This window comes from Pongo abelii, chromosome 17 (genome assembly GCF_028885655.2).
Source record: "Pongo abelii isolate AG06213 chromosome 17, NHGRI_mPonAbe1-v2.0_pri, whole genome shotgun sequence".
Classification (NCBI taxonomy): Eukaryota; Metazoa; Chordata; class Mammalia; order Primates; family Hominidae; genus Pongo; species Pongo abelii.
Genome location: NC_072002.2, coordinates 57,649,110 through 57,661,363, shown reverse-complemented (window position 1 = coordinate 57,661,363; position 12,254 = coordinate 57,649,110). Strand labels below are relative to the sequence as shown.

Below are 12,254 nucleotides of genomic sequence, written 5' to 3'. Positions count from 1 at the left end.
TCTCGGTGAGCCTCCGAGCCCCCTACAAAACAGCAAAGCTAATCTCTAGTGGTCCAACAGTTAAAATAATTGATGAGCATGTGTTGAATCCTCAAGAGAGGAGGGAGGAAGCAAGAAGGAAAGCTTGAAGGGAGGATGGGAGGGGGGCAGGTGCTGATTTCAGCCCTGTAGCGTCAGGATTGCGTCAATTCGGGTTCCAGCCACGTCTGGAGTCTCGGAGACGAGCTTCTCAGAAGAGCCAAAACAGGAACCGAGGTGGCAAATCACTGCGAGGGCGAGTGGACCTCCCTCTTTGCCTCCTCCCTGTTCCAGGAGCTGGTCCCCTGGGCTCTGCGCTGTTGTTTTCAGCGCTCCGAAAGCCGGCGCTTCAGATCCAGGCAAGTGAATCCAGCCAGGCAGTTTTCCCTTCAGCACCTCGGACAGAACACGCAGTAAAAAATGGCTCCGATCACCACCAGCCGGGAAGAATTTGGTAAGCAAGTTACTGAACTTATGACTGCGGTTATTCCTTGAATACTCTGGAGTGGACTGTTTATTCATTTATTTTTTCCCCGGTTGTTGAATACAGATTTCCTAGGTAGTTAATTTAAAAGGAAAATGAGAATGGCAGTCAGGCAATTGTGGCTTATTTCTGCAGCTTCTCTCCCTTCCTTAGAATCTCTCTCCCTAAAACTGTCTTCTGTTAGGGAGAATTTACCTTCAAGAAGTTCTTAAATTTTCAGGTACTCCTGTAAATTGCAGCATGCACTGAGTAAAGAAAAAGGGGTCTGTTTTTCCCATGTTGGTTTCATCTATTTTGTAGGTGATTCTTACTTGTAGGTAAATCTATATTTTATTGGGAGAAGATAAATATATCTCTGGTTACATTGGGGTTTGATCTTGGTTAAAAAAAGCAACTTGTCTATTGGGGTTTGGCAATGTATATTTTATTACAGGGTGTACCCTATGGGTGTTTTTCTCTGCTGTGTTTTTCTTGTATCTTTGAAATATGTTGCTAGTGAAAGACAGAATCATATGGTAGCAGGGTTAAAGGGAGTTTCAAACTGAACTGGCTCAGCCCATTTCATTTCACTGCTGAGCTAACCAAAGCCCAGAGAGATGAGGGAAGTATTGTAGGTTGCACAGTTAGCTAAAAGCTGCTGGAAACTTGAATTAGGGCTCCAATTTTCCCGTTCAGTTTTCCTTTTCTTACACCAAGTTTTTGGTTTCAGTACATAAAATTAGATGTACTTCTTAGAATAAAAAAGTACTATTTTTAGATCCCAGTATATTCCAAAGGAAAAAGGTCAGAATTTTACTTACACATATGTTTTAAATCATGAAATTTCATAGAAGTTTGTGAAGAGGATTGATATCTACAGATGTGTGATAATTGTTATTAAGCTGAGTAAAATAACTATGATCTTGGCTTTCAAGACTGTAAGACCTTACCAGTAGAGAATACATAGGGAATAGATAAGAGTTTCCATATTATGTAAAATGTTTGCCATTTGACACAACTATTAAATAGGGACAATTTGTGATATTATATTCATAAATGAATTTCTTTCCCAGCCTTCCATTTGGGTTATTGGGTTTATTTTGGTATGACGTTTATTCCCAATTCTTCATTTGAAAGCTGAATGATTTTCTAATAGGGAGGAATTTTTAGAGGCTGTGCCAGTGAAAATATGTTCTAGCATAGACTATCAGTCTACTTTTAAAAAATGATTTTCTACTGTTTTTATTGTTTTTACATTGGCTAAAGAACTGTCTCAGTTCATGACTTTGCTTTTGCTCCCTGGCCTTGGGTTATTATGGTCCAGGAACGTGGGTGCATTTTTTTTCACAAAGACTTGAATAGAAGGAAAAACTGAAAAGCTGATACCAAGTTTAGCTGATTATCTTTAGCTCTTGCTTTATACTGTAGTAGTCACTGTTTCTTTTTTCCACCTGGAGAAGTCAAAGGTTTATTTCATCTTTACATGATTCAGTTTCTGTACATTAAAATACAGGATTTTTATTGCAATTTTATTGGCTTTTTTATCTTCTATTTCATTTCTCTTTTCTTAACCTTACATTCTCTGAATTCAGTTTTGTAATTATGAAGTAGATTGGCAGAAGATTTGGGGGGATGGGGAAGGGAAGTATCAAAAGACTGGATTTCTTGTGGTTATTTAGAAAAGTTTTAACCCTTTCTGGGCCGGAACGTATAACTTTATTGTTTACTATTTAGGATAAAAAGCATATTGCAATGGAACTAAATGTATATAATATTACATTAGTTATTTTCACTTTGATGATATTAAGCATTGACTCTACGGATTCACTATGTATACATGTAGTAATACTGCTTTTACTTCCACAGTGTTACTAACCATTTGTTCAAGAAAGATGCTTACATATAAAATAGGATAAGCCTTATGCATAATTGATATTACCTAATGTCAGTAATTTAATGTGCCATTATTCAAGAAAATAATGACAATTTCAGTTTGATTATCATTTGCCATGCCATGTGCTAGGGGAAGAGACAGTTATAGATAAAATTGAACTCTAAATCTCACTGTTCTCATTACATGTCAAGGAATGCTGATTCACTTATAATCATTGTTCTGTTTTTATCTTATTTAAGTTTTATTAATTTATACTTTGTATAATTCAGTGTTTGACTGAGAAATTTGAGATTGTCATACAAAGGGATGGTAGTGTTATAAGTTACAAAATATCGGTACCTTGTTGCTCTTCTGTTTTTGTTTTATTTTCTCTAATATATGTATATTTATTTTACTACTGTTCCATAATTGGGATGAAAATTATTAATGAGTTTGTGACAATGGCAAATACCATTTCACAATCAATTTCCTACTGAGTGAACCACTGAGTCCCTAAATGTTTGCTGCTTGAATTCTGAGTAAAGAACTACTTAGAATTCCAGTAAAAATTGATGCTCTGGAAAGCCTCAAAATGACAAAAAAAAAATAATGAAATTAGTACTGATCCATCATATTGTAGTTGTCTCATGTTATCTGAGAAAACAAAGATAGGTCAGAGTCATTAAGCATTCCCCCATATCTGATTCAGGACCATTTTCATCTTTTTATTTCATTAATGAAAAACTACTTAAATGAAGGAATTTCTACCAAACTTTATGTTTTTCCTGTGGGGATGTGTTTGTACCTGAAGTTAGTGTGAAATATACACTTAACTCATACCCAGAGCAGCTGGAAAGTAATTCAATCTATCCAACCTATAGCAATTGCTAGCTCTATTATGCTTTTCAAAAGGCTCATATCTCCAGCTCTGCTTCTTTAATGTATATTATTGGTCATTTGATTTTTCAGATGAAATCCCCACAGTGGTGGGGATCTTCAGTGCATTTGGCCTGGTCTTCACAGTCTCTCTTTTTGCATGGATCTGCTGTCAGAGAAAATCATCCAAGTCTAACAAGACTCCTCCATACAAGTTTGTGCATGTGCTTAAGGGAGTTGATATTTACCCTGAAAACCTAAATAGCAAAAAGAAGTTTGGAGCAGATGATAAAAATGAAGTGAAGAATAAGCCAGCTGTGCCAAAGAATTCATTGCATCTGGATCTTGAAAAGAGAGATCTCAATGGCAATTTTCCCAAAACCAACCTCAAACCTGGCAGTCCTTCTGATCTGGAGAATGCAACCCCGAAGCTCTTTTTAGAAGGGGAAAAAGAGTCAGTTTCCCCTGAGAGTTTAAAGTCCAGCACTTCCCTTACTTCAGAAGAGAAACAAGAGAAGCTGGGAACTCTCTTCTTCTCCTTAGAATACAACTTCGAGAAAAAAGCATTTGTGGTCAACATCAAGGAAGCCCGTGGCTTGCCAGCCATGGATGAACAGTCGATGACCTCTGACCCATATATCAAAATGACGATCCTCCCAGAGAAGAAGCATAAAGTGAAAACTAGAGTGCTGAGAAAAACCTTGGATCCAGCTTTTGATGAGACCTTTACATTCTATGGGATCCCCTACACCCAAATCCAAGAATTGGCCTTGCACTTCACAATTTTGAGTTTTGACAGGTTTTCAAGAGATGATATCATTGGGGAAGTTCTAATTCCTCTCTCGGGAATTGAATTATGTGAAGGAAAAATGTTAATGAACAGAGAGATCATCAAGAGAAATGTTAGGGTAATTTATTTTCAGTGCTTAAAGTATTTATAAACAATCTTTTATGTAGCATTTTGGTGTCTAAGGAATTTTTATTAATATGATAAGCTTGTACATATCATCCTTACCATGTTTAATTATTATTAATTATAATCTAATGGAGATCAAGGGAATAGAGAAGATGAAATAAAATTTAATCCATAACTGAAATACTCAAAGTGTTTTAATGATGTAAAATAAATAGGCATTCTTTATGGATATTTAGATATCCCCTATGTAAATACTTTTGTTAATCTCTGTCATAAATATTTTGACAGACACTGCTACTTTAAAATACAGGTGAATATTTCTTATTCATAAGCAAGTTAACAAAGAGATTTCAAGGTCAACATAATTGAATTTAAAATTGAAATTTAAAATTAAATCAATTCTTCCTGAAGATTTGGAAATTGTATTGACTTTCCATGGAATTGCCTTTCAAGGAGGAGGCATCACGTCATTTTCAATTATAAATGCTCATCTCTAAATTGTATAGTAGGGAGTGAGTTCCACTATTTTTGTAGTTATACTACTCTGGTAGTTCTGGGTTTATTAGAAAATAGTAAGACATCAATGAAACAAATTTAACCCCATTTTCACTTTAAATTTGAAACTCGATTTCAACAGTGGTATTTCAGAATAACTTCTCTCTATAATAGAATGATTTATGAAAATCAATAAACATACTAATTTGTGTCTTTTAAACAACATAGTGTTTCAGAGCTGAAAACCTGAGAGCTCATTTTGACTGTCTCCTCTCCTATTGAAATTAATGAAGGTCAAGGTTCAGAGACATTCCATAGCTTGTTTGAGACAGCCGGCTGGTTAAGTGGCACAGTGGGAATAAGGATCTTTCTTCTACTCTTATTCTCCTTAGAGTGCCTACTTATACAGCTGTCCCATATTAGTTTTTGTATAAATATATTGCAGTTTTAGTTTTGTGTTAGCCATCACTCTTAGTTACAAACAAACACCAAGTTAATGTATTGTTACTTTCAGTCAAAACTTTTACTTTGAATTATTGGATATCTTATCTATTGTCTTTAAAGTACAAATGAAATCTAAGTAGCATGCAAAGAAGGATGCTATGACACTGTCCAAAAACAATGCTCTCCAATACTTAAAATCAATTCATTCCTTGGCTTAAATGGAAACTTGCTGTTGTGAAAGAGGCAGAGAATTTTAACTCCATTATCCCTCTGGGCCAGGAATGTAGTTGGGATCAGAATAATTCTCATTAGGTCTGAGTTCAAATTTCAATATGTCGGTGCTAAAGAATCTGAAATCAAATCAAACTTACCTAATTTTTTGCATGAGTATGTGTACAGTCATTTGACCCAACACATACTCATGCAAATAATTAGATAAGCTTTATTACTATTAATAACTTTGAAAAGTAGAGATGTTATTAAAAACCAAAAGCCAAAAATAATCATGTGTAGGATATAATTTAAATATCCTTTAAACATTTCTAAGTAATGGGTGTGGCCAATTTATTGCTAATTTTAACTTCCTGTAGTACCAAACAAGACCACAAGATGGAGACGGCAGGCAGTGGTTTTTCAAGCAGCGATGGTACTGCACAAAAGCTTTTAGTTACTCTTCAATCCTTAGAATATTAAAATAAAAATAAGTAAGAAGATTACATTTAAATGACAATTCTATTTAAACTTTAGTGAAAGTACAAACTTCAAAGTTAAAAAGATAGAAATACTTATATCACATTTCTCTTTCTGCAGAAGTCTTCAGGACGGGGTGAGTTACTGATCTCTCTCTGCTATCAGTCCACCACAAACACTCTAACTGTGGTTGTCTTAAAAGCTCGACATCTGCCTAAATCTGATGTGTCCGGACTTTCAGGTAAGAATGCTTCTGAAATATTCAGATTCACTGTATGATTGGAATGTATTTTACTGCAAATGAGCCCACCTACTCTTACTCTTCTGTTTTATCTTTTCTCTAATACCTTATGTATCTGCTATAAAGTTAGCTTTTAGTTTTATGACTAACTTTACAAAAAATGAAACGAAACACCAATTTTGTGTTGTATAGCACAATGGGAAACAAAATAAGCTACAGTTTAAAATTACCTGAGTTCAAATCCTAACCCTTCCATTCACTAGCAAAATATGATTGGGTATGTTTCTTAAACTGTACAAACTGGACATAATGCTACTCACCCTGAGAGGCCTTGTGGGAACTAGAAATACATACTTCTTCAAATATCGTCTAATAATATTATTATTATTTAATGATGGGACTTGAAAACATGGTCTTAAAAGATTAGATTGTGAAGCTAAAATTAACTCATATGCTGCCACCAGAAAAAGGCAAAAGTTATTGTGATAAAGTAGCATGAACTTAAAATCCACATACTAACAATGACACAGAGAAGCTCAACACTAGGAAACAGAAAGCAAATCCAGGCTGTGACTACAGAAATTCATAAAAGTTAAAACTAAAAAGAGCATTGCCATTGTGGACTCTAAATCCTCATTCGATGGAAAACACAGCCAAAAGTCAGGGAAATAGACTCACCCAAAGTCACACAAGTCGGTAAAGCTAGATGTTGTCTAATACATTTTTTTTCCTTCTATCCTATTCTCTGGAGTAAGTCAGAATGGGTCCATAGAACATTCTATTTTCTTTCCTTTTGTGTTACCTCTTTTCCTATCATTAATTTTTTCCTTTATTCTCTAATTGAGAACTTTTTTCTCTTATTTTCCATATTCTTCCTTATTTTCAATTCTGTTGACAAGAGAAATGCCAAGTTTTATCCATATTTTTCCGTTGTTTTGACTTATTTTCCTGGTAACCACACGTCATTGGCATGCCATGATCTCTAAGGGTACTGTTATCTTGATATCAGCTCTCCAGCCCAGTTATGCCATTGTAATGCCTGTTATGTTCCACTGCAGATCCCTATGTCAAAGTGAACCTGTACCATGCCAAAAAGAGAATCTCCAAGAAGAAGACTCATGTGAAGAAATGCACCCCCAATGCAGTGTTCAATGAGCTGTTTGTCTTTGATATTCCTTGTGAGGGCCTTGAAGATATAAGTGTTGAATTTTTGGTTTTGGATTCTGAAAGGGGGTCCCGAAATGAGGTAATCGGGCAGTTAGTCTTGGGTGCAGCAGCAGAAGGAACTGGTGGAGAGCACTGGAAAGAGATCTGTGACTACCCCAGGAGACAAATTGCCAAGTGGCACGTGCTCTGTGATGGTTAGCATCCTAGCCGTGAGTTGGAACTTAAAGGTTTTTGCTAGGCAAGGAGAAATCTTATTTCTTTCGATATCGGATTGCAAGCTTGGGAAATCAAGCTACCTTTTTTTTGTTGTTGTTGTTGCTAGAAGTGGATTGAATTAGTAGACCAGAAAGTAACTTCAAATGTGTATCATGATAATTTCCCTATTTATTAGAAGAGTTGGATAAATTTTCATAAGATACTCAGTATCTCCTTCAGATTACCAGTGATATAACTAGGAATAGTCAGACATTTTATGAATACTGTGCCAGAATCCCAAATTATAAATGTGACAATCTTATTGGAACATGTCACAAAAAGTTAATGTGATTAAAATTTAAAAACAAAAAGTATGCCTTGCCTTGTGAAAATTTATCCATTTATCTTCAGGTTGGGGAAATCAATTTTTCTTTAAATCCAAAGATACTAAAAAAATGTCCTCCAGTTTGTATTTATTAATTATGTCATGTGCAAATGGTTGTCCTGCATATAAAAGTATCTGGTCATTTCAGTTTGGTTTGTAATTATTCGATGCAATTTTATCATGAGTAACTTAGATTCATTTCAAAAGGACAGTGAACAAGCTGAGAAATTATTTTATCAAAGGGCTGAGTTGAGAACACTGTGGCTGAAATATAATTTTTCTCCCCCCTAAGGTTACATGTGAGTCAAAATTTTGTAAAATATAACCTCACATAAGAACCATGGCCTTGGATTATTCACTGCCTGTCACAAGCCTCAGTGTGGCCTGAGAAATCCCTATGTACCTTCGTGAAATTGTTGAATTAGTTAGTGAATACAGAAATAAACTTCAACTAGAAATCCAGTTAGAAGCGCAATTTTCTTATAGGAAATAGATATAGTGTGCAAGTGTACTTTTAAGGCCATCGTTTGTACCCAGAGTCGGCATGGCCACCTAAGTTTTCATTTAACTTATTGTCCCCCAGAAAAGATTAAGATGCTACTTGAAAAGACTGTGAAGATTTTTTACATTGCCAGATAAAAAGTGTTACTTAACCAACAAACAAATGTAAGACTACAAAATCGTTCAAGAGCAATTTTAATATAATTTACATATGTTCATGCAAAATATACTTAGCTGTCAAATTAGCACAACAAAGAATGTGTTTCACTATCTTTTCTAGGCTAATTTGTCTTGAGCTGTTGTCTATAGAGCAGTTTACAGACTTGTGTCTTGTATCATTTTCCAGTGCCAGGGTTCTGAATTCATTCAGAACCTGTTAGATTAAAGCTGCACCCTGTGATTATTTGAAAAGAATTAACTTGAGAGTAATGTCACTATATTTGAGTTCTTAGAGAAGTATGAGTGGAACTTGAGTACAGTTGAATTATTAAATATGCAAGTTAGAAATTAAGTCTACTGAAAAATTTACATTTTGAGTCAGGTTTTGTGTCAGTACTTTAGCAGTTTTTGAGAATGTGTTTGATATCACAGTGTTTGTAAATTCTATGAAAAATGCATTTTCCAAACAACTTATACATGCTTTTTATGACTATGCCTAATGTAAAGAAAATGTATTACATTCTGTATGTATAAAGATTAGAAATCAACCTCTTTTTTGTGCTTTAAAATGACTTTGGGATTAAAAAAGCATATTTCCCAATCATTGTCTTCATTCCACTACAAAGTCACCTCACAGCATCTTGCTCCACTGGGCATTTCTGTGAAAGCAACATGAAATGAACTGTAGTAGGTGTGTAGTTTGGGGAAGTCAAATGGCCATTTTATGTATGTGTATTTGGTATCATGGGCCATGGAACAGAATATATTTTGGACCTCTGAAAAGTTGTAAGAGGCCAATTCTAAGTATTCTTCACAGCAGCCAGAAGTTAATGGTGGTAGCAGCTGAGGTATGGTTGTTGGACAAGGGTGATTTTTTTTTTAACATGGAACAATGAAACCAACAACAAACACTTTTAAAATTAAAATGGATAATTTGTAAATAGTTTTTAGCTTTTAAAATTTAAAGTGTTTTTGAGTGTGAAAAGTTGAGTAAAACTATTTGCAACTGGTTTTAAGAAAAGAAACAACAAAGGAATTGAAACAGGCAGGGAGATCTTAATACCTAATCTCATCATTTCTGAAAATGTACTGTTTTAGAATGTATTACAATATCAATGTGAATATCTTGAATCCTGTTACAAATCCTGCACTGTATTAAACATGTAAATTAATTGTTTGTCTGATTAGCCAATCTCACCACCCAAATGGGGAGGTATACATGTTTGAAGAACTGTGTAACTCAGTAATTGATTTGTTCTGATGTTGTAACTCAATAGAAGTGTTTTGGAAGGAAGCATGGTGTACGAGACAGTGTCTGTTCTTTTGTGCCAGCTCTGTATGATGTTTGTAAGACCATGTTTGTAAGACATGAATAAATTGCTGCTTTTGCCCAACCCATTTCAATGCAGACTTTCTGCCAATGGACTCTGTAATAAGGCTTCTCTTATTGCTGACTGAATTTTCAAGTTTCCCTAGTGGATCTCCTTGCATAGGTTAGGGACCATTAATTACTGAGCACCAGAATCTTTAATACACCTTTTAAAAAAATCTTCATAACAATCATCTGGAGCAGATATCATTATCCTTATCATACAGAAGCAAAACTTGAGGATCAAGGAGCATAGGCAATGGAATCAAGAAGGAAAGAATAGTACTCGAGGATTTCATGGCCTGCCCTGCCCTTCCCTCCATACCATTCCACTCTCCTCAAGGGGACCTTATCAACTGGCTTTGCTAGATGTTTAGGCTCATTCTCATATTCTTTGACTTTTTTCTAAATTTTATTCACTTTTCTATGTTTCATTTACTTTTCTCCCCAGTATTTTCAGCCATCATTCTTTATTTACTCCTGTTTTTACCTTTATCTCATTTCTTATTTAAACACCTTTCATTGCCTATTTCATATCACTGCTTTTATATTCCTTTTTCTTTTTTTCACATCCTGAGAAATATTTGGTTAATAAAATGATGAGGACCTGGATGTCTTATTTTTTCTTAAAGAAGGAGGGAAAAACAGACCAGAACATCTATAATATATTATATTACCATTACACACCAGCTAAAGTAAATGGGAACAACAGGACCCGCCACCTGGAGAATTAGACATTTTTCACAGCTCTAGTCTCTACAGAAATATTCTATGGTAATCACAGGTTGAAAAAAATGGTCTTGCAAATGGAATAAAACTGGAATTTACTACTAATTTATTTTGTTTCAAATTGTATTAATTGTAGTAAGAGTGTACACAGTTATGTTAAAAGAGTCATTACATTTTAGAATTCAAATATATTTTGAGAAAAAGCACCTGCCAAAAGCAACTAGAGATATGGAGGAGATTTTCTAAGGAAACTGGCATTAGGGAAATGCTAACTAAAACCACAATAAGATACCCTGCACACCAATTATAGTAACACAAATTAAAGCTTTGAAAATGCCAAGGGCTGACAAGGTTATGGAGGAAATGGATCCCTTGTACACTGCTAAAAGGAATATAACATGTCCAACTGCTTTGGGAAGTAAGTTGTAATTTTCATAAGAAGTTAAAAATTTGCCTATTACATGACTCAGTTATTTTGCTCCTAAGTATTTACTTAAGACAAATGAATGCATACATTTACACAAAGACTTGCACATGAATTTTCATAGCAGCTTTACTTTTAATAGTAAAAAAACTGGAATTAAGTCAAATGTTCATCCAACAGGTGAATGAACAAGTAAATTGTGGTGTATTTACACAATGGAAAACTTCTCAGCAATAAAAGTTAATGACCCTTTGATACATACAGCAAGTACCAAAATATCCATACAACAAGTACCAAAGTATACCAAACTGTATATTTTAAATTTGTGCAGTTTATTATATATAAATTAAACCTCAATAAAGCTTTTTAATGGGAAATGGAAGTCAACTATAACCAAACCAAAAAAAGAAAACAATATTAGTGTCACTGTTAAAAATATGATTCCCCAAAATTAATAATATTATATAACATATTTTAAGAGCAGTTCTTTTTGTTCTTAAGGTACATCATCCTAAGAATGTTTAAATAGAGGATTGCTGGCAAGATGGCCGAATAAGAACAGCTCCAGTCTCCAGCTCCCAGTGAGATCAACTCAGAGGGCAGGTGATTTCTGCATTTCCAACTGAAGTACCCAGTTCATTGCATTCGGACTGGTTGGACTGTGGGTGCAGCCCACACAGGGTTAGCCAAAGCAGGGTGGGGCATCCCTCACCCAGAAAGCGCAAGGGGTCAGGAAATTCCCTCCCCTACCCAAGGGAAGCCATGAGGAATGGTGCACTGGGCCCAGATACTGTGCTGTTCCCACAGTCTTTGAAACCCACAGACCAGGAGATTCCCTCCAGTGCCTACACCACCAGGGCCCTGGGTTTCAAGCATAAAACTGGGGGCTTCAGAAGTTTTTATTTCATACCCCAGGGGTGCCTGGAATGCCAGCGAGACAGAATCGTTTACTCCCCTGGAAAGGGGGCTGAAGCCAAGGAGACAAGTAGTCTGGCTCTGTGGGTCCCACCCCCTCAGAACCCAGCAAGCTAAGATCTACTGGCTTGAAATTCTCACTGCCAGCACAGCAGTCTGAGGTTGACCTGGGATGCTCAAGTTTAGGTGGCAGGGGGAGGGAGTCTGCAATTGCTGAGGCTTGAGTAGGTAGTTTAACCCTCGCAGTGTAAACAAAGCCTCAGAGAAGTTCAAACTGGGTGGAGCCCACCGCAGCTCAGCAAGGCCACTGTGGCCCTGCTGCCTCTCTAGATTCCTCCTCTCTGGGCAAGGCATCTCTGAGGAGAAAAAAAATGCAGCAGCCCCAGTCAGGAGC

At 35.8% G+C, this 12,254-nt stretch overlaps 1 protein-coding gene across 1 annotated transcript; it reads left to right on the top strand.

Moving 5' to 3' along the window:
* Positions 1 to 216: 216 nt before the first annotated feature.
* SYT4 (synaptotagmin 4) lies at positions 217 to 9,821 on the top strand. The gene is given in 4 exon segments (NM_001134195.1): positions 217 to 472; positions 3,324 to 4,138; positions 5,896 to 6,016; positions 7,075 to 9,821. Coding segments are annotated over 4 exon segments (1,278 nt in total). The 5' UTR covers positions 217 to 438; the 3' UTR covers positions 7,383 to 9,821.
* Positions 9,822 to 12,254: the final 2,433 nt, after the last annotated feature.